This window comes from Euprymna scolopes, chromosome 14, assembly GCF_053919585.1.
Source record: "Euprymna scolopes isolate OS-2025 chromosome 14, ASM5391958v1, whole genome shotgun sequence".
In the NCBI taxonomy this organism is placed as follows: Eukaryota; Metazoa; Mollusca; class Cephalopoda; order Sepiida; family Sepiolidae; genus Euprymna; species Euprymna scolopes.
The window spans coordinates 6632526-6657819 of record NC_136495.1 but is presented as its reverse complement, the minus strand read 5'-3'; the positions used below and the strand labels follow the sequence as shown (position 1 = coordinate 6657819).

The window sequence follows — 25294 nt, the reverse complement described above, 5'->3', positions numbered from 1 at the left end:
ATATATCCGACACAGACACAGATAATCAACCGAGAACCAAATCACTCCATATAAAAGCATATAAGATGTCAACGGATATACACTCGAGAGTCAAAACAATGAAAAGAATATGCTGTTGTACTAGCCCTAGATATTACACACAAGTTAAAAAAAATTTTTTTTTAAAGCTTCGTTAAAATACAGCAAATAAATGAAATAAATAGAAATTAAAATAAGGATAACATTTTAGTATTACATATACTGACATTACACGTTTAGTATTTCACTTCTTTGAAACATCTGTGATCCTTAACAACAACAACAACGTTAGTCAACAAATATACACGAGGCAGAATAGCTGAAGATAGAAACACTTGATAAAGAACCTATGGCGCAGTAGATATGGCGCATGGAACCTATGGCGCAGTAGATAGAGGCAATAATTTGCCTCTATCTACTGTGCCATAGGTTCCATGGTGCAATGGATAAAGGCCTTGATTCTGAAGATAGCGATCTCAATCCTACCCAAAGCTGCCCACAGAATTAGTGGTGAGACAACAACAATGGAAGGCAGTAATTACTGGGGATACAATTATAAGACTGAGCATTCCCATCACGTCGCGGTTAACCACTGGAAGAAGGCTACAGGATGAGCTGACCGAAACATGGTGAAAAAACAACAACTATAAAGATGAGGATAATAGTTTGTAAAAAAAAATGAATTTATAAATTATGAAGCCTGATCTTCAAGGATTCCAAAAAATAAAAATAAAAAATATATAATTATTATTGTTGGCTATAAATTATACATATCACACCATGTTTTAACTCTTTTAAATGATAATTGGGTTGTCAAGAGAAATAATGGCTTTGATAGATTTTCATATGTTGTTTATATTGAAATCATATAAAATTATGATGCACTGAAAAAATAACACTCACATGACATTGATTTTTGCATGGTTTAATATTTTATTATGCTTTTGTGTGTCAGCCTTCCATTTCGCCATTGAATCCTTCGATCCCTCTTTCTCCTGACCATATTTTGATCTGTTCTGTCATTTTTGATTCTCTTCAATATATTTAATCTTTTGTTTTCTCTTCTTGCTTAGGTTTGATGGGTCATTATATGACCTTTTCTGTAGTATTGAATATCAAATCAAAGTTAGAATCCTGGGATCATCATTAACTGTTGACAAAGAGAGAAACCAAGAGAAAAGAGTAAAATAACAGAAAAAAGCAAGAGAAAAGAGAGAGCGAGAGGAAGAATGAGAAGAGAGAGAGAGGAAGAATGAGAAGAGAGAGAGGAAGAATGAGAAGAGAGAGAGGAAGAATGAGAAGAGAGAGAGAGAGAGAGAGAGAGAGAGCAAAATAACAGAAAAATCCCAAACAACAATCAATATTTACTGACAATAATACTGCGATTTTGAATTTTGAATTTTTGTTCTTTTCAATTTTATTAACAAAATCACTTTTCTTTTTTTTCTGACATCAAAGAATTAATGAGCAGTTTCAGTTCCTGTTCATATATGTCATAGGCGAGGACACCATTGTCGTCAAAAAACTTGGCCACTGAATGTTTGAAATTGGCTGTCCGTTCACTTCCCTTTTTTCCATCTTTATAGTCAATCACCAAATGATACATGTCGTCATATCTAAAAAATGAAAAAAGAAAAAATCATTTTTTTTTAAACGCCAAAGCTTTTTCTTTTTACCTAGTGTTGCACGTGAAACAGAAAGGGAAAACTCTTCATAACAATTCAGAAAATTCCTATTTTTGTAACATTTTAATAGATATTACATATCAATTAATAAATATTCCCAAAATTTAAGTTCCTAAACGGTTTTCAGGGGGCATACATAATATTGTGGCACAAAGAAAGCAGAGCACATTTTTTTTTACAGCATACGACAAAGAAACAAAATGAAAATATCTTTTCACAAAATCATCACTAAATAAAAAGGAGAAATACTATAATAGGGTATTATGATTATTGGTCCCTCAAAGGCACAGGACTTGTTTCGAAGTAATTGAGAGAAAGATTTAATGGTGGATGGAAAGTGGAGAAAAGGGAGTCTGTTTCATTGACAACCAATGTTTCAGCAAGAAAACTCTTGTTTATGCATTCTACTATGAATACACACTGTTGCTAAAAATGCCTGAACGGGGCAGTATTCAGCTTAGTGAGAGATAGATTTTTAATGAGTAAATTATATATTTTACTAGCAAGGTGACCCAATGTTGCCCAGGATTGAATGAGCATCAACAAATGTTTCATTCCCATATTTTTATTGCCATTGAAATTAATGAAATAGCCTATTTTTCAATCAAATCGATTCTAATTGGGAACCCATCACGATGCACCAGGAAGAAAATTTCACATGCCTTTCGCAGTGACTAAATTCACAATATATTGTATATTATTGCACTGTAGAGAACCTACAGTTGATTTTGTAAAATTATTTTTACATGTAAAGGCTTTATGTCAATTTTTACCTTGTTTCTACCTTAATGTTTTTCTTAAAAATGACTACTTTTAAAGGTTTTAGGGTATGCTGAAAACGAATATCGCATTTAAATTTTCTGCAAATTTTATCGAGTTGTCTAATTTTTACATTTGGAAACCAAATATTTTTTTATTAAAAGTGATTTTAAAAGCAGTGAGAAGGGACATGTGTCAAAGGCCGACATTATTTTAAGACCCTAAACCTTGACACGTGTTTGTTTTATGCATTTATTTCCGTGATACCAAAAAATTTAGTTGGTTTGATAGATACTCTTCATTGTAATGAAGATTAATCCCCTCCCCCATGTTTTTGTGATTTCTCTCCTGTTATTTTACTGCACTAAGATACTGTTTGTGAACATTTATCTAAATAAATATTAACAACAAAAAAATTAAATTATTAATTAAAAGTACAATTACATATTTTATTTTTATTTTATAAATGAAACAGATGAGATATTTAAACGAAAAAAGATGTTATGTATATTTTTTCCTATTGCAAAGTTTTCTGATATAAAAAATATAAGGTGAAGAAACGGTTGTTGTTGTATTTTTTTTTTGTTATAGATATCCTCAGTTAAAAAAAAAATGGGTTTGTTTTACAGATTAAAAAAAAATGGTCTCGACAAGGGGTCAAAAAAAAATTTTTTTTTTAAATATACAAAATACTATTAGAAATCCACCCAGTAAATGTCACAAGGACATTTATTGGTTGAGTTTCTAACAGTATTTTGTATATTTTTAAGTCATTGTTGGGATTTCAAAAACATGAGATACAATGTGATTATTTTTCTTGTGCTTGTGTAATACTTGACACTACTTACTTTTCAAAATAAACAAACATTTTACATTAACTAAATACACTAAAAACTTATCCAAGTAGGTAGAAGAGTAACTTATCTTGCCTCGGGTAATATTTATTTGGGTGCCTATGCACTTATGTTACCATGCTATTTTGTTCAAATAGTATTTTCAAGTTAAATTCAAGTTTCACAATATCTTTTTTTTAATTAAATTGTTAGGTGAAAGTACAAATTAGTTAACAAAACACCTTTCCCTCCCCATGTTAAGAATGGGTTTCAAAATAATAACATTATTTCAACAGAAGTGCACAAGTACCTTTATTTGTTATATATTTGTTTTTTTTTTGACCACTGAAAAATAATTCTACTTTAAGTACAAGTAAAAAGTTATAAATAGCATCTATATATATAAAAGCGAAAATGTATGTATGTGTGTTCGCTTTTTCTGTGTGTCTACAAAAGGCTTCTTTCAGAGAAGCGGTCGGTCGGTCGGTTCACAACTTTTTAAAACTTTTTATATCACATATAAATCGTAATATCTCACAGTTAACAACGAAGCTCGCCTGTCTATTTAATTTGCTCGATTTCGGGAAGATAAATATTCAATATTTGTCGCTCGCCGCATGTGCGTTAGTCTTTTTCCTATAACATCTTGGGGGTGGGAAAAAAAAAGCGTTCAGCAGTAAATGAATACTATCTCGCAGTCAAACTTGACCTCATTAACTCATTAAAACGAGCACCTGCTAAATCCAACTAATTAAATAAATTCAAACGTGTTTCCGTTAGCATCTCGCGGTGGGGCAATGGTTAACATTGCACGTTTTTTTTTTTCACACTTTAATTTACAACTTTGCCTCAACGGTTCGGGTTCAATCCTCATACTTATTTTTTTTTTTACCCCCCCCTCCAAACACCCGGGCAACGCCGGATACCCCTCGCTAGTAATAACAGAAACACAAAATGCTTTTAGCATTAAAAAAAATAACAAAATAGTTTTGGCTCAGTATTGTTTGGACATAAAATTTGAAAAACTTGAAAATAATTTTTTTAAATTGACAAACTCAGAATAAAAAATGAGTCTCGTAAAACGAAAGCAGTAAAACAGTTTTCTATTTTTAAGAAAATACAAATGAAACTCATTAATACGATGACTGTAGGCTGGTCAGCGCATTAAGTGCGTAGCGAGCAGTTTTCCCGTTAAGCGGATTTGAATTTCTATAAAAGATAACATTTTAAAGAAATTTCCACACAACTAATAATTATCAAATATTTACATATTATACATGAAAATAATTCTGAAACTATTATCATATGAAAATGGATGATATATGCCGATTTATCTTATCAATTTTGAAATATTCTTCATCAACTTTGCTCGGTCATAACTTTGCTTCTTGTGGTCATAAAAATATAAATCAAAGCCTAGTAAAATTTCAGCTATATCCAAGCAAATTTGACCCTGCGCATATGTATCCAAATGTAACGTATGAAATGTAAACATTGAAAAAACAGTTTCTCTTGTTGCTGTCATCATTTTTTACTGCTTTTTCATTTTTAACTTGGAACATAAAAACAATGAACACATAAAAGAAAAATAAATTAACATCATTGGAATGCTTATTCTATTCTCTTTTCATGAATGTAATTCTTTTAAAAATTGACCCACAAATAAAAAGATATGACTTGTTGAAGCACATTAGGTATGTAATATTGCCGATGTCCACGAAAATACAGCATACACTTGTAATGCTACTTTAAGTTCAACATGAACAAGTTCTTGATGAGGCGTTCCTTTAATTCAATTTACCAAATTTTCGCTACTAACGATTACTACAATATTATCGCATTGACTACTGTAGACTCATTAACCCTTGTCCTCAAGTGGTCTCTGTGCCTTGATAAGTGGTGACGCCTTTATAAAAATTTTTTTTAAAATTTCAGATCTGTATAGAATATGATCTGTAATCATTAGCCACCAATTAAGCAAGATTCCTTAAATTTCTATTTTTTCTTAAGACCCCTTAAGCTTTATATTTTATACATTTTCTAGAATCAAAATCATGTAATGGATTGTAGATTAAAATTGGAAAAAAAATTCTAGACACAAGGTTTAGCATTATTATCTCAGGATTTAATCATTGTTAGAAAATCCTAAGGCATAAAAGTGGTGCAAAACTGTTTGAGGAGTTAATTTAACTCATCCTATAACAGGTACTCTTCTAGTTATTCTAAACATTTTTATTATCAAACTCAATCACTCAAAGTATAATTAAAAAAAACGACATACTTTTTAACATAAGAAGAAATAGTCCAGACATTATCTGGATCTACACCAGCAGCATCTCGATCAAGTGCGACGAGAAATATTCCCTTTTCTCTGTAGGATGTGTAAAGCGTGAGGATACCAATTAAAAAGAAATAACTGAAATGTTAAGGAAAGTGACGACAAACAATTCAAGAATAAAAACACAATCAGAATTTTACACAAAGTTCATATACATAGATACTAGATGTACCAGTGACCCACTGAGTCACAACCACTTATTCTTTGATTTTATTTGAAAAATTCTTAATCTGTGATATCTTTTAAGACATTCTTTTTGCATAACTAAAGATAATAAGTCTCTTTACTTTTACATCTATATATTAATACGATAGCATGTGTGTTATTTGGTGTGTTATCACGCTTCCATTTTTGGTCCACCGACTTAGTCGGATTTGGACCTTACTTTTTCTTGCAAGTGACTGCCATTTAATCGTTATGACTTTCCATTTCTTGTAATAAATAATTTTACTGAGAATTCTTTATAAGTTTTGGTTTTGATTATAGCTGAAGGAAATTAAGTTATATATATATATATATATATATATATATATATATATATTTTTTTTCTTCATAAGTTTTGGTTTTGGTTCAAGCTAATACACCCAAGTCATATGGATATATTTTTTTTTTTGAAATCACAACTTTAAAATATCATATTTAAATGTATTTTGTATTTTACGACCGGCCTATGCCAGCCATTGCTGCCAACTTAGATAAATACTTTGGAAATATAAACAAAAGATCTGCAATAATATCAGGACATCGCTATTTAAACTGAACATCCACAGAATGCCAACATCAATATATTACATATGAAAGAGTCTACTGTAGAATTTGTACAAATCCCACTAGTTATTATTATAATTATTACTATTATTTTTATTATTACTATTATTATAATTACTGTTATTATTATTACTTCTATTATTACTATAACTTATTATTATTACTACTTTTACTTTTATTATTGCTATTATTTTTACTATTATTTTTATTATTACTATTATTACTTTTATTATTACTATTATTATTTTTATTATTATTATCACTATTATTTTTATTACTATTATGATTACTTTATTACTATTACTATTATTATATCATTATTATATATTTTTATTTTTGCATTTTTCTTAATAACCTGTTAGATTAGTGTCCATTCAGTAATAATCCACTGAAAAAATTGTAAAAAAAACAAAAAAAAAAAATGGGGGGGGGGGTACCACTCACACATGTGAACCAAAAAGTGTCACATTTTCAGTGTTCAAAGCAAAACACTGTTTAATATTCTGATAACAAAATAGCTTTAACATGTAAGAATATTTTTTTATATTCACATTTTCAATTATTTAAACAAAAAATTGATTCTGGAATAAAAAGTCAACAATAACAACAAAAAAAATCCGTCTGTTGTTTATAGCCGTGCTATTGCTGATGATGATGATGATGCTATTAATATTAATATTACAAAACAGTTTTCCATTGAAAGTTAATAGAAACGATTTTTTTATTCCGGGTATTATCAGTTTAAATTGCTAGCTACCACAAGAGAAAACAACATACAATTATACCTTTAATGACTAAAAACAGTAAAAATATTATTTAATGTACTAGTGGGTGTCTGAAGAAATTTTTTCTCAAAATTTTCAATACTCGTCATATTGAAGTCACTAAAAAAAAAAAAAATAACGAGTGGTCAAAAGTATTTCAGACACCCCAAATTATTAAAAGTGACGTTTCTTCTGGATTAGTTTCCAAATTTCATGACAAAACTCTTAACACAGACGCAGTATGAGCATTTACAAATTGGGGAGGGGGGGGGGGTGATTACAAAATCTTACTGAAGACGCTGTTTTATGATGTTAACATTTTTACTGCTTTATTTGCTTAAAATCTCTCATCTGTATAATGTACATTATTATTTATTAATTCATTTGAAAATATGTTTCCGAACAAAACTGTGGTATGTTGAAGACGTAAAAGTGCTTTGGTTTTAAAATATAACTATTTTAGCAGAATTTCATTGAAATCTGTGATTATCCAAAGCATTTTATCGTCCATGTGTATTGCTATGAAAAGTTCAATTCAAAATTCTGTCCAGGTTCCGAAGTTCAATTAGAAAGTTTTTAAGTTTAAAAAGATACACCTAAAGAAGATGAGAAATTACCATGGCCAACACGTTGTTGTGGATATAAATGACCAAGACAAAAATAGTGACCAAAATATCCCCCGTTCCCTCAACAACAAAAATAAAAAGAGAGAAACCTTTAACAGATACAAAGATGCATTTTAAAAAGCCATAATGCTAATAAAGATCCAGTTAAAAATATGAAGAGTCAGATATCAAAAAATTTAAAATATTAAATTAAATGCAATATTTGTTAAAAAGACACTTGTAAGGAAAAGATGCTAGATTTCATTTTCTTATAGAATCAGTTTTAAAAATTGCTAAAACAATTTATGATTTGAAAGCCTGCTTTTATTTTCTTTTTTGAACGGCTAAAATTTGTTTGGATGTGATCCTAACAATAACCTTTCAAATTCTTAGTTTTACATTTTTTTTAACAGTTTTCAAATTGTAAATCGCTTCAATCATTTCTGAGACTAACGATTCTTCATCAATATTTGGAATTGAAATCCTCAGGGGCCTCATTTTTTATAAGAATGAATAATATTTATTTTCAAGAAAAAGAATGCATTAAAGTGATGACACCAATTAATATCTGCCCTAATTTTTTAAAATTGATCTACTCAACTTTGAAGGTCAAGGTTAAAGGCAAAGTTATGGCAAGGTCAAATGAAAACTTAGACAATTATAGAGATGTGATATCTGTATCAAAATAAAAAAAAAACAAAAGGAAAAATTGTTTAAATAAGAATAAAAAAACAATAAAATAGAAGAAATGAAGACGATGATAGAAAAGGATACGCAAGGACGCAGATGATAAGAATTGGTCTTGAGTTTGGAAAAGGTTTCAGATAATCCCATACAAGTGCAAAGATGGCGAAGGCGATTGCAATAGTACAAATAATCAAACGGCCATCCATCAAATGATGACTTTCAACAAAACCCATTTTATCCACGAGCACCTGCAGAAGAAACAAAATAATATAAAAAACATAGTTTAAAAAAAACTATGAAAAAGGAAACAATTTTTAGATAAAAAAAATGTTTGCACTGAATCTTGCCCACAGTCAAGGATGGAAATTGTAAGCATATGATCAACATGACTGACCAAGATATTTTTTTTTTTACCGTGTGTGTATAGTGAGGGAAGTCATGCTTTCTTAGTGATTTCTTTACAAGAGAAAAAAAAAATAGATAAACACAGACTTATAATTTGCATAAGAAGAAAATACATACCACCAAATTTCAGGTTTTTAAGTTTTATAGCTGACAAAAACTAAAAATTTTGATTCCAGCTCCCAGAATTCCAAAATATCTGACAGATTCCATATTTGAAAGATTACTTGAAAAGCATTAATTTTTAGAGATTTTCAGTGACATGTTCTGATTCTTACATAAAAATACATTTATATGGCAAATTTCATTGCTTCACATATATTGTTTTTACAAAGATAACATTTCAATTGAAAAAGCAGTATCAGACATAAAATACATATGATGTTAAAGAGTGAAAATATCCAGCCATGAGGTGGCACAAACAATCAAAATATCCTTATTTTTAGTTAAATTTAAAAATTTTCATTAACTTTTTTTATGTATGCCATCGAGATATATTTTAACTAAATTCAATTTTTTCATATGTAATGATAATTATTAAAAGCTAAGTTCTTCAACTTGGTTTCCCACAAGATCTTTTTTTTTTTACTATATATTTTTAAATCATGCAAAATACGCACTGAAATATTCAGTTTTGATATGCAATCATGTCTATAAAAGAAAACAAAAGAACACAAAAAAAAACTTCAATTTTAATTGTTCTGATTAATGGAAAGTTGAACGTAACTCATCAAATGGTACATCTCTATCATTTTCACCCTCTCTCACTATATATTAGACTCTCCACTATTATAATGTTGCTTATATTCTCTCTTTTCCATTTTTATTAAGAGTGAAAGATAAAACAAAAATAAAAAGAATGGGATAGTCCGTTATAAACAAAAAGACAGAAATCATCACCTGCAGTAATACTATTTAATCTGTAGTTGGAAGAGAAAAAAGAGAAAGAGATAATGGCATTTCGGCCTTGCATTACTTCCCCTATTTTCTAGATGGTGATAGATGATTTGGTGTCCCCGACAAAACATCTTCATATTTTAATTGAAGAAATTAATCACTTTCTTAAACGAATTATTAATATTGTTATGCTTATAATTATGATTATTATTACAAATAGTATTAGTAGTATTTGTATTATTATTATAAGTATATTCACATAAGAATGATACTTTTCTGTATAAAATTATGTTTATTTTTAATAATGTTTCACATCAAAAAAAGTTAACAATTACAAGAAATAAATATTACACATTAAATAAAAATAAGAATTGTTCACATCAAAATGTTGAATAATAAAAAATAAAATATTATTATGTATTATAGTACATAATATCTGTTGGAAGATGTTTTGTTGGGGATGCCAAATCATCTATCACCATCTAGGAAACAGGGGAAGTAATACAACTATGAGATGTCTTGAGAAATATGTTGAAATGCCAAGATAATTTATATAGTGAGTAGAAAGAGACTATTGTGATTTTTTTCTTTATTTTTTAAATATTTAATTGGATTTGCAAACTTTCTGTTTGATGCTTCAATCAATTTAAATAGAAAATTAAGTTGAATAGGTCACATTTCATAATTGTAACAACAAAATTGTGATGCAACTGATAAAAGTGCTAGGCACAATCAGTTTTAAGTGATAGTTTTTCTGGGGATTGAAGATTAGTTGTTTTAAGTGATAGTTTTTCTGGGGATTGAAGATTAGTTGTTTTAAGTGATAGTTTTTCTGGGGATTGAAGATTAGTTGTTTTAAGTGATAGTTTTTCTGGGAATTGAAGATTAGTTGTTTTAAGTGATAGTTTTTCTGGGGATTGAAGATTAGTTGTTTTAAGTGATAGTTTTTCTGGGGATTGAAGATTAGTTGTTTTAAGTGATAGTTTTTCTGGGGATTGAAGATTAGTTGTTTTTAAGTGATAGTTTTTCTGGGGATTGAAGATTAGTTGTTTTTAAGTGATAGTTTTTCTGGGGATTGAAGATTAGTTGTTTTTAAGTGATAGTTTTTCTGGGGATTGAAGATTAGTTGTTTTTAAGTGATAGTTTTTCTGGGGATTGAAGATTAGTTGTTTTAAGTGATAGTTTTTCTGGGGATTGAAGATTAGTTGTTTTAAGTGATAGTTTTTCTGGGGATTGAAGATTAGTTGTTTTAAGTGATAGTTTTTCTGGGGATTGAAGATTAGTTGTTTTAAGTGATAGTTTTTCTGGGGATTGAAGATTAGTTGTTTTAAGTGATAGTTTTTCTGGGAATTGAAGATTAGTTGTTTTAAGTGATAGTTTTTCTGGGGATTGAAGATTCAATCCTCACTACAGGATGCAAAATACTTTTACTTGGTTATGGCTGATGAAACAAAAAAAAATCCATCCAAGTGAATTATAAAAAAAAGGTTCAATTCGAAATTGTGAACAAATACAAAAGTTCGACATGACATACCTGAAAAAAGTGGGAGGTAAAAATCACCCGAAACATTGTGAAATTAACATCTAAAATAAGAAGAGTAGACATAACAATTTAAATAATACAAAAATGTTTTTTGCTAAGTCCATAACTTCAGTTGTGTCATCTTTATTTTCACACTTTTTTTTCACATTAGGAATACTTTTTGTTGATCGCGCTGAAGTTACTTTTATTAAATGTGTCGAGTGTCTATCATCATTATAAACTGCACCACAGATGGATATTCCAACTATTGCTTTATTACTATTAAAAAAAAAATTATTTAAATAAATCAATTCTACGAAGAAACAAAACAATACCTACCTTCTTAGCAGAATCATCTAAGGAATTCTTTAAGGCCGTTCCATCCCATTTGTCCACTTTGACGGGTTTATCATCAATTGACCACTGAAAAAAAAATTTGTCAACAAAATATCAAGCAATTCTTAAAATAAATTCACAAACTTTTAAATACTGAATAGTGAAATGAGACAACTTAAAGATCAGGTCAAGTCAATATTGATGGATAGACAATTATGAAATAGCTCTGTTGGTTAAAAATATTTAGGAGTTGAATCATGTTTAGCTCCCCTGAATGATTACTAGCCAATGAGAGAATGCACTCTGATTTTAGAAGTTAAAGTGCCATTCAATGTGTATCTGAAATTTTGAATCGAGTTTTTCGTCTTTCCTGGTTAGGTTTCAAATGAGATTTGAAGTGGTTCAACTGGTTCGTCCTCATTTCTGGTTTGGAAGTCCAAGTAATTGGATGCCGTATGATGAACTACTAATCTTGGTGGTCATACTAACTCAGGATGAAGCCATTTTAAAACTCTTATTTATTTATTTGAGGACTGTTATCCGCATCTTCATAGTTGTTGTTTCATCACATTTTGGTCAACTATTCCTCGGACCTTCTTCAGGTAGTTAACCACGGCAGGATAGGAATGCCGAGTCTCTCAAATGTATCCGCAGTAATTAATGCTTTACATAGTTGTTGTTTCATCACCACGTTTTGGTCAACTCATTTTCTGGTCTGCTTTGGGTAGGATTAAAACTGCTATCTTAAGACAATGCTCACATAGAACCGTAAAGATTCAAGACCTCTGCTCTGCTCAATTGTGCCACGAAACAATTATGAAGATGAGGATAACAGTCCGCAAATAAATAAATAAAATATATACTCATCTCAAAGGATTCTAATAAAATAAAAATAATATATACTCCCTAACTCAGTTATGTATTTATTTATTTTTTAAGTTATGTATTAATTTATTTACCCAATTGTTTTTCTTTCTACACTTGTCCTGGTCACTCCCCCCTCCAAATACTATTGTTAAAATTTATTATTGGAATTTATTGTTGTCAATTTGCAGCTTGTGATTCATTGGCTAATTTTCCTCAAAATAAATGCATTCTCCAATTTTAAATTCAACGTCTTCCCACATTCCTTTTGCAAAAAAAAAAAAAAACTGCTGACGTCATTCCGTTTTTAAGTATACTTTTCAAATAGACATACTAATAAATTTGATGTCTAGCATCGAATGTAAGCAAAAGATATACACAATTTCCATTCAAATCAAGACAGGAAAGATTCAAGGAAATTTAGCCGAGTTGCTCAAGAATTACAGACATAAACCTGGTTACTGAATTCTGGTAAGCATTAAAAAAAAATGTTTTAAAATGTCTGTTTTTCTTTCAATTATTACTTTATTTACTCAATTATTTTGCTTTCTACACTTGCTCCCAGTCACCCCCTCCCCCAAATACTACTGTTGGAATTTATTGTTGTCGATTTGTGGCTTGTGATTCACTTGCTACATTTTCCTCCAAATAAACGCATTCTCCAATTTTTAAATTCAATGTCTTGCCATATTCCTTTTGCAAAAAAAAAAACTGCCGATGCCATTCCATTTTTAAGTATACTTTTCAAATAGACACACTAATAAATGCGCCACCTAGCATCGAATGTAAGCAAAAGGGGTAGACAATTTCCATTCAAATCAAGTCGGGAATGACTTGAGGAAATTTAGCGAAGTTGCTCAAGAATTACACATGTTAAATTTGTCAACTGAATTCTTTATTATTTCAGTTAGTGAGAGGGAACCTATCACCATACATTCCCCTAAACAGGCCAATTGCACTTATATTAAGTAGAATACTTAATATTATTACCAGTTTATTTTTTTAATGGAGAGTAGACAATGCATTGTGAATGCATGGTCGGCAGCTCCCCTAACTTTCACTTCTCCTAATTTGTCTCCAAGCCATCATTTAGAACGAGTGATTTTTCTGACAAAAAGAGAAGAAAAAATTGTATTCTAGGTTGGCGGTATTTTTGTATGATCAATCGCCTGAGATGTCGGAAATTTTGTTTCTTTTTTGATCCTTATAGCTATGTCACTAATAAGAGTGCTCGAGGCAAACATTTTTCTGAGCTGACATCCATCTGATAGTCAGGGACTCGAACCTTGGATTAACCACTAAGGACATTGTCCTATCAGCAGGTGAAAAGTACTGGGGCTACTCTATTGCCATTTAGTGAATGGATTCTGGACCAGGCAGTAGCTTCTGGTGGGGCTTTTCGATGCTATATTAGTGAGTATTTGTTACGGCTTTACCTTATCATGGTTTACAAAAAATACTTCACTTTTTTTTCTTCCTTACTTTCTCTCTCTGCCCTGCTCTAACCAAGTCTGTCAACCTATTCCAGAAATTCTAAAACTCCATCATGAAAAGTCTCCAAAGAGAATACATGATTAAACCCAGAACTCAAACTTCCAACGTAGACCCCCATTACCATGTTTCGTCTAACATCAGGGGTCTACGTTCCAACATTGCAGAGGTTGAAATCCAATTACAAAAGACCAAACCAGACCTATTATTCCTAAGCAAAACTGGTATGGACCAACTATTTCCCTAGATGAGTTTGTAATTAAAGGATATTCTAATTTAATATTCAAATCTGACCCCCAAGATCGCCATGGGCATAAAATATGTGCCTACATTAGAGATGGCTTTTCATGTGGTTGGGACATCTCCAAAGAAGACCCTAAATTGCCCTACATGTGCTTTCAGATTGCACTTGCCTTTATATTTGCCCTCTATCGCCCCCACAACAAGGAGTTTTTTTTCTCTTTTTTACATAGGCATCACCACATTATCAAGGCCAAGAGGCCACTCAAGGATAAGGGTTAAAGAGTGTACAGTAGAAATTGGACACTATAGTAATCATTAGTAATTAAAATTTGGTAAATTTGATAACTTATATGGAACGGCTCATCTAGAAATTATTTACGTTAGACTTGAAGACAACCATATTGTAGTCAGCCGGAAAACAGGAAAACGGAAGACAATTCCACAGGCGTGCAGTTCTAAGAAAGAAGCTTTGTTCATGGAATCTACATTTAGGTTTAGGCACAGATAAAGAGTGGGGGGAATTATTGATAGTGTTTACAGCTAGACGAGTGTTTCTTGTGAAAGTTTGGCGAGGGGGGACCATAGATTGAAGCTCAGTCGAACACTTTCCATGAAAATAACGATACATCAGAGATAAACTCGTAACATCTCTTCTGTGAGATAGAGGTTGCAAGGAAGAGAAAAGGACATCTCCTACGAGGCTACGAAGTCTATTTTGAACTCTATCAAGGCAGGACAAGTCCTTTCTAGCAGCTCCTGCCCAGATGTGGCAACAGTATTCCATCCTATTTAGCTACTATCTTTAAGAGCATACCTAAAAAAATTGACCATGTCATGTCTGCTCATCCTTTGGTTAATATTCACATCTGCAAAGACTTCAATGTTCACAATGTGGAATGGTTAGCTCACTCAAACAAGACAGATGATGAGGGGAGATTCTGTCATGATTTCTCCATTGCTTGGACAGTTATTCCATTGTTCTTGCCATTTCATAATGAGATTATTAATTAGTTGTTTGTCGTCAGAGTCAGGAATTTTTATATTGCTTATATTGAGTTTTAGTGTGTTTTTGGCAGCTATGTCAGCTTTTGCATTGCCCTAAATTCCAAAATGACTAGGAATCCAGGAAAATTTGATATTTTTGTTTTGTGAAGAGTATTCTTTGTAATAGGTTGATGAGTAGTGGGTTATTTAAGTTTTGGTTTTTTAAGAATTCGAGTACTGATAAGGAATCTGAAAAAAATATAAATTTGTTGTGAGTGAGGTAATAGGGTCTAGAGCCAGGTCTATAGCTGTGGCTTCGGCACTAAAAATTGAAGCATAGTCTAGTAGCCGTTTTTGTAAGGTAATGTTATTGGATATGACTCCACATCCAGTTCTGTTGCTGTCTTTGGAACTATCTGTGTAGATATGCTGATAGTTTGGGTATTTTTCTTGAATGTTAAGTTTTTCTTGATAGGTTAAGTTTTTCTTGATATGTTAAGTTTTTTTTGATATGTTAAGTTTTTCTTGATAGGTTAGTGGATGAGTTTGCTGTTTTGGGAGCTTGTTTAGTTCAAGGATAATTACAGGCTGTTATAGTAGCCAGGGTGAAAGGCTTAGTTGGTTGACATAATGGATGTTGGTGATTGTGATACCTGCATCTTCCACTAGTGGTTTCATACGGAGACCAAAAGGTTTTATAGCTTTTACTTTTTGGTCAAATAGGTTTTGGTTCAAGATCTAAGAAAATAGCAGTCATGTTTTTTTGTATAAATGCATTTCTGATAAAAGTTTCAAATCATAAGTGATCTGTAGTGCTCCGATGTTTTCGGAAGCTGCATTGAAAGTTGGTTATTAGTTTGGAGAAACCACATTAGTCTAATGTTTACCATTCTCTCCATTGTCTTGCACAAACAGCTTGTTAGTGCTATGGGGGGGGGGTGATAATTGGAGAGGCCAACGCATCCTTTTTTGGTTTTGGTATGGGAATGACTGTGGCTTGTTTCCATATAGCTGAGAGATTGTGATTGGTCCACATGTCATTAAGAATGGAAAGTAAATAATTCAATTGTTGATCTGGTAGTTGTTTTAGGAATTCATGTTATCTGATGAAGTCCCTCAGCCATGTTATTGGCTTTTTATTTTTTTATTTTATAGTTTTTAAAAAAATTTTTTTTAAATGAATCCTTTAGTTCATGAATGGTAAAAGGTTTATTGTATTCTTCCTCATTATTACTTTCTGATTCCGGTTTAATAGACTGGAATTTTTTATTGTAATCTTTGGATGATGAATTTTTTGCAATTGTATCTGCAAGCATGCTGGCCTTATCCTTTTTTTTTCTGGGTTATTTTGTTATTTATATGAAGGTGGTTGAGAGGAGAACTAGTGTTGTTTCCTGATATTTTCCGTATCATATTCCATATGGTTTTGTCTTTGGTGTTATTATTGATTTTGGAATTCTTCCATGATTCTCTTTTGGCTTCTTTTATTGTTTGGTGTGCTTTAGCTCTGCATAGTTTAAAGTTGTTTAAATTCTGAGTAGTTGGTTGATTGTTCATTTTTCTTAATTCAGCATGTCGCAGCCTGATAGCCTTTTTTCAATCATCATTAAACCAGGGCTGATTATACTTGGTTGATGATTTTGTTTTAGGCATTCTTCAGCTATTGATATTGATGGTATCTGTAAAGTGATCGGAACTTTCTCATGTTTTCTAGGTAGGAGTTTGTGTTTGCATAATAATTTGAATTTATTCCAGTTAGCATTTTTAAGGTTCCAGTGAGGAATTTTTGAGTTTATTTCAGGACCAGTGTTCTAATGTTATTGGGAAGTGGTCACTTTCACAGGTGTCCTCGTGCACTGTCCAGTTGTAATGCATAAAGATACTAGGATCACTTATAGAGATGACAATTGCTGAAAACGAGTTTGTAGCAGAGTGAATAAAAGTTTTTTTTGTTGTTGTTATATATGCATATGTTGTTGTTGTTGATAATATTTTCTATAATGATTCCTTTTTTGTCTGTGTCTGAGCATACTCAACTAGCATTATGACCGTTAAATAAGAAGAAGAAGGGGCAAGGGAGTTGATAAGTTTTTCTATTTCTGTTTCACCTTTAGGGTTGTTTGGAGGTAGATAGAATGGTCATAATCTGCTTCATCTATTTAGGGTGGTTATGACCGGCAATTGCTTGCAAGTTTGTCGATTTATTTGGCTTTGTGCTGTTGTTAATGAGAATGGATATTCCTCCCGAAGTTCTATTTTGGTTATTTGTTGTGTGGTTGTATTCAGTGAAGCTATGGAAATTGATATTTTCAGATGGTTTTAAAAAGGTCTCCTGTAGGCTTATCATTGTAGGGCAAAGATGGGTTGGTTGGTTATTTTTGTTTTACGGCATATCAACCCTTTTTGGGTTATTTAATGCCGAATCCGAAGATTTTGAAGAAAATTTTTTTTTAATAGAATATATTTGTTGTTTTCACGTTGGTTTCTATTTAACCCATAGTTGGGACCCTAACAGGTACTACCACTCCGGGTCAGAGTGGACCTGGGAGCAATGGTAATTAAAGGATGGCTCTACACTCCCCAAAGCCCACAAGCTGGGGCCCTCACCAGATAGTTTAAGGTCATATCCAGGACCCCCATCGAGGGATTTTTACCCTCTGCAGGGGGGGGGGGCGCAGTCGGTGTATTCTAATGCCCCACCGACAGGGCCGGCAGAGATGGGATATTAATAGAAGTAATTCATTCCAGTTGGCTTTATACCTCTGCAATTCCATTGGATTATTTTGTTGGCCATCGTTTAATTTTATGTTTTTGATTTTCTTTTGTTTTATTGAGAATAGGGGTGGTTGTTTTCTACTATTTGATTAGGAGGTGGTTTAGGTTCTGTCGTCTATTTCCATCGTTTCCAAGGTTTTAAATTTATTCTGGTTTGTAATTCTTGTTTTTGACATGGAGCAGGATCTGTCTATTTTGGATTTTTCATTTACTTTCGATTTGGTTGGTAGAAAATTTGACTTTTTTGTTACTTTCCAGGGTGTACTAAGCATTTGTTCATTTAGTTTGGGAATGTTGTTAGTTTCTATGGATTTTTTATTTGAAAGTTGTGTTCAGCTTTTGAGGTTTGATGGGGTTTTATTTTTGGCTGTTTGGGAGTTATTTTCAAGTACAGCTTGAGTTGACCGTAGTTGCCATAAGGTGGTCCTTAGTGCCTCAACTACTTCTTACGACATATTGTACCAGTAGACAGCTGGCTCCCTCTCTCTGCCACTGCCTTTATTGTCTGGTGGTTTCTTTCTACAATCCTGTTGCCACTAGGTCTATTCTATGAAGAATTGATGGATATTCCATTTCTTCAGTACATCCACCACTGCTACCGATCTAAATGCGGTACCATTGTCGGTTAGCAGCTCTTCCACTGGACCTCACTCCAAAAACACCATAAGGGCTGCCGCTATATCACTGGCCATTTAACCATGCAGCCTTCTCCATAGGGCAAAGCGCCCAGGACCACAGTCAATCATTGTCATGTAAAGCCCACTCCTGTAATGGATTACATCAACTGCCAGTCTTTCTCAGGTCCCCGTCACATTTAGTTTTTGAGCTCATGCGTGCTTGGAGCAGGGTTAATTGACTGACACTTGCCGCAAGTCCTGACCACATGCTTTAGTTGTTCCTTTGTGACACTCGCAGATCGTGCAAATCTCGCACCCCAGAATTATCCAGATCAGACATTGCAGCAACATCATTTTTGGACACAAACTCTTTCTCACTCTTGTGAGAACATCTGCTCGTTTCTTTGCAGAGGCCACCTTGATTACATGCAGCTTCAGAAAAAACTCCTGCATCAGCTCAGCCAGCATCCCAAGTTTGCGCTTCACCAGCACCTCTACTACCCCTGTCATCTTTACTCTCTTATGGTTTGAAATCATTGATTTTAACCAGGCACACAGACAGACATCGCGTAGTCCCCATTTCAAGGCCAGATTCATTTCTTTGGTAACTGCATTCAAATCTGTCACATTGATGTGGCTAGCATCATCCTTCTTCCTCAGCAGCAATTCCATCCACTTCCAAGACGACACCTGTTGCAATGCTGCTTGCATCACACCACAAAACTCCATCCAGTGTTTGCAGCACATTTCACGTTCCCCGAACTGGGTCTTGCCTTTCCACTTCTTTCAGAACCTCTTCGATCAAGGTGACCGTTCTTCCTCCCAGTTTATCATCCTATCCTCTTCCTTCGGCATGCCTCTTGATGTAGCTGCATGCTAGTCTAAGCCAGCCAATAACGGGGTAATGACGATCAGCCTGCTGTATATGGAAAAAGCTCCAGCTTATTGAGGTCTTCTTTCATTTGCAGGATCTCATTTCCCCTTTGAAATTCCAGGCCACCTGACGCACTTCATTTCAGCTTTAGCCCCAAGGCCACTCCCCCGTCCAATTCTTCCGATGCTTTGGCGACCAACCCAAACTTCCTCAAGTGACCAACCAGTTCCTTTGCAGTCACTAGTTTCATTTACAAGAATGTCATCAATGGTTGCAGAACGGTCATCAATGGCAAGATGCCCATCCACGACAATAGTATACCCTCCTCGATCCATCTGTCCACTTCTCGTTCAAAATCCTCTCTTGCTTCTCCTTTAAGCGAATTATCATAGTATACCAACCTGTTTGTTAGCGTTGGCGGTTTATTCTTCCACGCCCACTGATTCCCATTGAATTCCACTTGAAAATCTGGATCACCGATCGATATACATCTCTTTTCTTCAGCCTCTTCAATCCCTTCGTTGACCTGCTCTGTCATTGTGCACCTTGCTGGTTCTTATGCCATTGCTGCTGACTGTGACACCTCCAAGTCGGCATATTACGTGCATTCTGACAATTGCTTGGACGCCAGGCACCATTTGGTCAGTGACAACCGCATGGACCCTGATTTGGTGATCCTCAATTTCAATTATGACAGTCCTCCTTCCTTGTTGCAATATTTATGATTAATGAGGGGTATGGTTTCTCACAGTCGGGAGATTCTATTTATAAACGATGCTGCTAGGAATCGACAAATCAAATCAATTCATGTTCTGCTACCAACCAATCAGAAATCAGAATTGCTCCATAAAAATTAAATCTTTTCTGTAGCAACCTCGCATGTCTTTTCTTCGTGTCAACACGGGAAGAATCTTTTGCTTTGTGGGTTCCAACTCAAGAACTGTCTACTGAGAACCAGTCACCTGCAGGACTTGTATAAAACAACTACCCATCAGAAACTGTTTTGAAACTAAACATGCCTTACAACTCAAGATCCCTCAACACTTCACTCGTGACCCATCGAATTCCACTACTTCGCTCTTCCCTTTCCATCCTCCGACCAGGCTTGTGTTCACCATAGTAATGGTACAGCCAATGTTGATCAAGCCACGACTTCTTGTCCTTCCACAATAATCTCTCACTAGGACATCTGCTGCGAGCGCATTATTATTCCCAAGTTGAAGCAGCTACTGGCGCTTCAACTTCCCTTTGCCAGTTTCCTGGATTTGTGTAGTTCACTGCCATGTGACCACCCCGGTTACACCTGTGGCACACCATCCTTTCGTGGAACTTCCTACAGTCTCTCTGCAGGTGCAGACCCTCACATTCGAAACATGCACCTCGTGGTCTCAGCCGACTTCTGCTCACATTCTTCTGCACTATTGCTGCTGTTCTTACGGACTCAGAGAGTTGGGTGCTCACTAATATTTTCGCAGTTGGGAGTAGCTTGCTCACCTCCAAGGTTTCCGCACCCAGGACCTACTGCAAACTCTTGGAAATCTCCTCCGAGAACCCAGTGACAAACGCCATCTTGGCCATGTGACTTGCTGCCTGCCTCCTAATTCATGATAGCTCCACCAATCTTTTAATCTCATTAGCGTACACATCGAAGGATTTCTCTGTCCACCTCATTTCTTTTAATCTGGTGAACACCTCAAACGGCACCTCGGCAAATGCCTGGACCAATCTGTATCAGCATCGTCTTGTTCCTGCTCATTCAGCTCCAAATATAGGGCTAGTGCACCCCTCTCCAGGAATAATGGTATCACTGGGGCAACATCACCTATTTTTTGGAGCTTTGCCACTAGATCCACTTTCATTAGCCAAGCCACCACATGACCTTCGCCACTGGATGGCTTTATCATATGGTTCAGGCCGGTGGCCAAAGCCAGAAATAGCTTGTTCTTTTGTTGTTGATCAACTTGTGAGAAGTCGTGACATTGGTCCCTCAAATGCATGGCTAGAAATCCAACAATCGTTAAAGGTCACAATCCTACTTCTCAACTCGAGTTGCTTTTATACAGCCTATCTTCCCCATTTGCGTGTGGCGAGATTTCGTAAGACGACAGCTTATAAAACTACAGACGCGATCTTTAATCTCTCTCTCTCTTTATCGCCCGACACACGCACGTGGTAAGACTTCTGTTTTCTTTAACTTAAGACAACAGTTAATATATCCAATTTTGATCTCAATGGGGTGGGAGTATTGAAGGTTAATGTGTTTGTGTTTATTGTTTGTTCGTTTCTTTTTATTGTAATTCTTTTGATGTCTCTAACTTTTTGGCTTTTTAGCTTTGTTTTTATTTCTTCTAGAGAGCAGCTGCTTAATTCTGGACATTTGATGACTCCTTTTGAGGTGATGAGGGTTTTGTGAGGGTAGATTTTTATGTTTATATCATGGAACTTTGTCCACGTTAGAATTTTTTCGGCACTATTTTTAGATCCTTGTACAAGTAAGGTTCATTTTTTTAATTTTTTTTTATTTGCTTTGTGTTTAGGTTTTTGTTTATAATTTTTTCGATTAGGAATGGAGGCATTTTGTGTATTGTCTTGCGATTCTAAAATTATATATTCAGGAAAGTTTGTATTTTCATCTTCATTGCTTTCTGTGCTTGAATCTGGATGGGGGTCTTCTGATTTTTTGGAAGCCATATGAAAGATTTTCTTTCCTTTCTCCCCACCCTACTTGGAGCCCTATATTAGGAGATTGTTGGGAGGAAACCCATTCGCCCAAACATCTCAAGGATACAAGGATGATATACTTAAACAGTGAGCGTAGTTGCTTGTGAGGATTTCCTCGGCCCTAGCAAGGTATAATAAAGGGGTTTGTTGTCAATGACATCTGGTTTTATTATCTGATTGGCCGTTGCCATTGCTTTCTAATACCAGCATGTTTTTTAAAAAAATTTTTTTTTTATGTGTTTGTGTGTGATGTATTTGTATTTCTCTTTTTAAGAGTGGTGGCCATTTCTGTACACGTCAGTACGCACATATTTTTAACGCTTGCGCGTACAATGGCCACCATTGATAACATAAGGAATTGCATTGCTTAATATCCGGAAAACTAATTATTTGCGCAAAATGTAAATGTGATATTCGATTACAGCATACCCGAAAACCTATAAGAATTATCATTCTAAAGGGAAATGTTAAGATGGAAAGCAAGTTAAGATTTATCGAAAAAAAAAAAAAAAAAGTGAGTGCACGAATATTGGTTGTATATATAGATTTTTACCAAAAACAAATGTTTAATTTGCACCAATAATAATAACAAACACATACAATAAAACGGGAGCTGTTCAGGTCGAAGCATATTATTGGCGCCTTTAAACTGTCGTTTGGAACATGAATTCGGAGTTGAATTAAATCTTAAATGCAAAAATCAAATATTGTCTACTTGTGCTCTTAAACCGACGCGACGCATGAATTTTCGGAATCGCCGGTGTTGCATCCAAAGCAACATACTAATTAGAATTCTGCGTTTTAAATATTTTTTTCGTGTTTACAGAAGAAGATAAAATAAACAATGCATTAAAAAAAAAAACTAACTTAAAAAACATTTAAATCAAGATAATTAAATTCAAAATTCCAAAATATAATCTAGCATATGGCAACAAAAATAGGCACAACAAAATAAAAGAATTACGAAAACTAACAAATAAATTGAAAAAAATTAATTCTATTTTTAATTATTGACCAGAGAAAATGATTTGATATTTTTACTCACTTTGAGTACGTTTTTACTCGACATTTTCCTTATATTCAATTCAGCAGTAAAAATTTATGAAAAAAAAATCGGAATTTCTTGTCAAAAGAGATGATTTTTTGCAACCGGAAGTTGACGTTTTGAATGGAAACGAGGCTACTTCCGCTAAATTACCATCACTTCCGTTGTCAATGAAAACAACAAAAATCGACGATTATAGACACGACGCTTTTTACTCTTTCAGGTATTTTTTTGTTTATTGATTATTATGTTTTAGATTAAAAAGAAAAAAAGAAGATTAAAAAACAAAATGTCTTTGTTTATATTTCAATAATTTTACTGTCAGATTACTTTAGTTTAAATGACAATATTGGTAACCATAGACGCTTAAAATTGTTTCTCTTAAGTTTAGGTTTGTTTGTTAAAAACTTTTTTTTTTTTTTTTACTGTTAAGGCACCCACAGTGCTACTTGGACGTAAGAGGCTATTATTTAGAATCTTATCTACGGGGACACTATGTAAGCGAGATGTCTGTCAACATTATACTTGAACTTCTGGATGTCGGTATAGTCAGATAAGCTGCAGGAGGAAATTTCAAAGTCTAGCAGTTTGAGCGAAGAAATTATTTAAAGTAGAAGACACTTCGGGTTCTCCGTCGTATCTCTACAGTGAATTTCGGGATTGGGGACTTCTGTAGAATACGGACCCTATTATTTTTAGATATAGTTTCCAAGTTGAATTCAATTTGTACGATATCTTTTGTTAGTTTTGTTAAATTGTTAGATGAAAGTACAGAAAAGTTTTGGGGGTTGTTTTATAATCTACAGAAATACGAAAAGTGATCCAAAATTAAAAAAAAAAAAAACCCAAATAAATTTTAGCAAAGGCTAGATAAGTTACTCTTCTACCTATCTGGAAAAGTTTTTAGTGTTCCTATTTACTTGCCTCCCCACGAGGGCAGAGTTAGACACCAAGGTTGGTTTTTAATGTGGGGCAAATCTAGCTCTCCAAAAAGGGGCACTCTGGATAGGAACAAAAATGACCTCAATCTAGAAGAATTTCCCCGCCACTAATCGAGGTCAGAAAAGGTGAAATGTAGTATCAGACCAGATACTACACTTTGATCCTAGCCAAAAAGGCCAAGGAATCATTTTAAACTTTTAATCAGTTTGAAAAACATACAGTGTCGATCAATGTTTTCGAACAAGAAAAATGGCGGTGAATTGACACTTAATGATTTAAAAAAAAAAAAAAACTAAACAAAAAACAATCCAATATATGTTACCGTGACACATATTGGGTGGATTTCTAACAGTGCTTTGTACATATATTTTTTAAAGTTTTAAGTCATTTTCCAAACTTCACATTTAAGAGTCAGCTCGCCATCATTATACTTGTTTGAACCTCTCGCTCGATACTGTTTTTTGAACAGGTTAAACATTTTAAAGTGAGTAAAAACACTAAAAACTTTTCCAGGTAGGTAGAAGAGTAACTTATCTTGCCTTTGTTAACATTTATTTTGTAGCAACCGCAATGCCCAGCTGGAATAAATGCCCGGCAGAAACATTTCATAGCAATTCCTGCTTTGAAACACGCACGCATATGAAGAATGCATAGGAGCATAGCATTGTGATGTGACCACCACACACATAAAACAAAAGGAACTATGTTATGCTCCCTTGCGTATGAATACAGTAAACTGGCTGGAACGTTCAAGAAAGCCTTATCCTCCAAAAATCAAATTAGTTTTCTCTTCAATTTGTCAAGTTTAACACATGTCGAGGAAATTCCGTCCACGGGAGGTGTTAAAACCCTTGTTACGATTTTTCACGTGACAGGTAAAACTTTAATACCAAGCGTGGAAATTTACCACCTCGAGCGAGGATTTAAATCTCATTTTAAACAATCTTATTTCGAACAACTGTTCTTATAATATGAACACACATGCATTCGCTTATATGTTTACGGACTGTTCTCAAAAATAGCCACATGAACTTAATGCCTGCATGCAGCACACTTATACAAAAGTCAGTAATTTCAAGCCTCCTGCTATTCTCACAAAATCCCAACTTAACTAATCCTTTATT

The 25294-nt window shown here is 33.6% G+C and overlaps 2 protein-coding genes across 2 annotated transcripts in view; one reads left to right on the top strand and one right to left on the bottom strand.

The window, feature by feature from the left end:
- Positions 1–1403: 1403 nt before the first annotated feature.
- On the bottom strand, positions 1404–23362 carry LOC145292855 (signal peptidase complex subunit 2-like). Its single transcript, XM_080138955.1, has 5 exons — positions 23229–23362; positions 11618–11701; positions 8545–8705; positions 5577–5711; positions 1404–1634 (listed from the first exon to the last, which is right to left on the bottom strand). The coding sequence occupies exons 1-5, from the start codon at positions 23250–23252 to the stop codon at positions 1448–1450; spliced, it is 591 nt and encodes a 196-aa protein (XP_079995081.1). The 5' UTR covers positions 23253–23362; the 3' UTR covers positions 1404–1447.
- Positions 23270–25294, top strand: part of LOC145292854 (intraflagellar transport protein 81 homolog) — a 62799-nt gene continuing 60774 nt past the window's right edge. Inside the window, exon 1 of the mRNA XM_080138954.1 lies at positions 23270–23451. Coding sequence (XP_079995080.1) covers positions 23285–23451 — 167 coding nt within the window. The 5' untranslated portion in view covers positions 23270–23284. The remainder of the gene's footprint in view (positions 23452–25294) is intronic.

Excerpts from the sequence above, each read along its gene's own strand:
- LOC145292855 (XM_080138955.1), bottom strand. The coding sequence starts at position 23,252 with ATGTCGAGTAAAAACGTACTCAAA. Across the intron at positions 5,712-8,544 it reads CTTATCATCTGCGTCCTTGC|TTATTTCTTTTTAATTGGTA; the intron begins GTATCCTTTTCT and ends TTAACATTTCAG. Across the intron at positions 1,635-5,576 it reads ATTTCTTCTTATGTTAAAAA|ATATGACGACATGTATCATT; the intron begins GTATGTCGTTTT and ends TTCATTTTTTAG.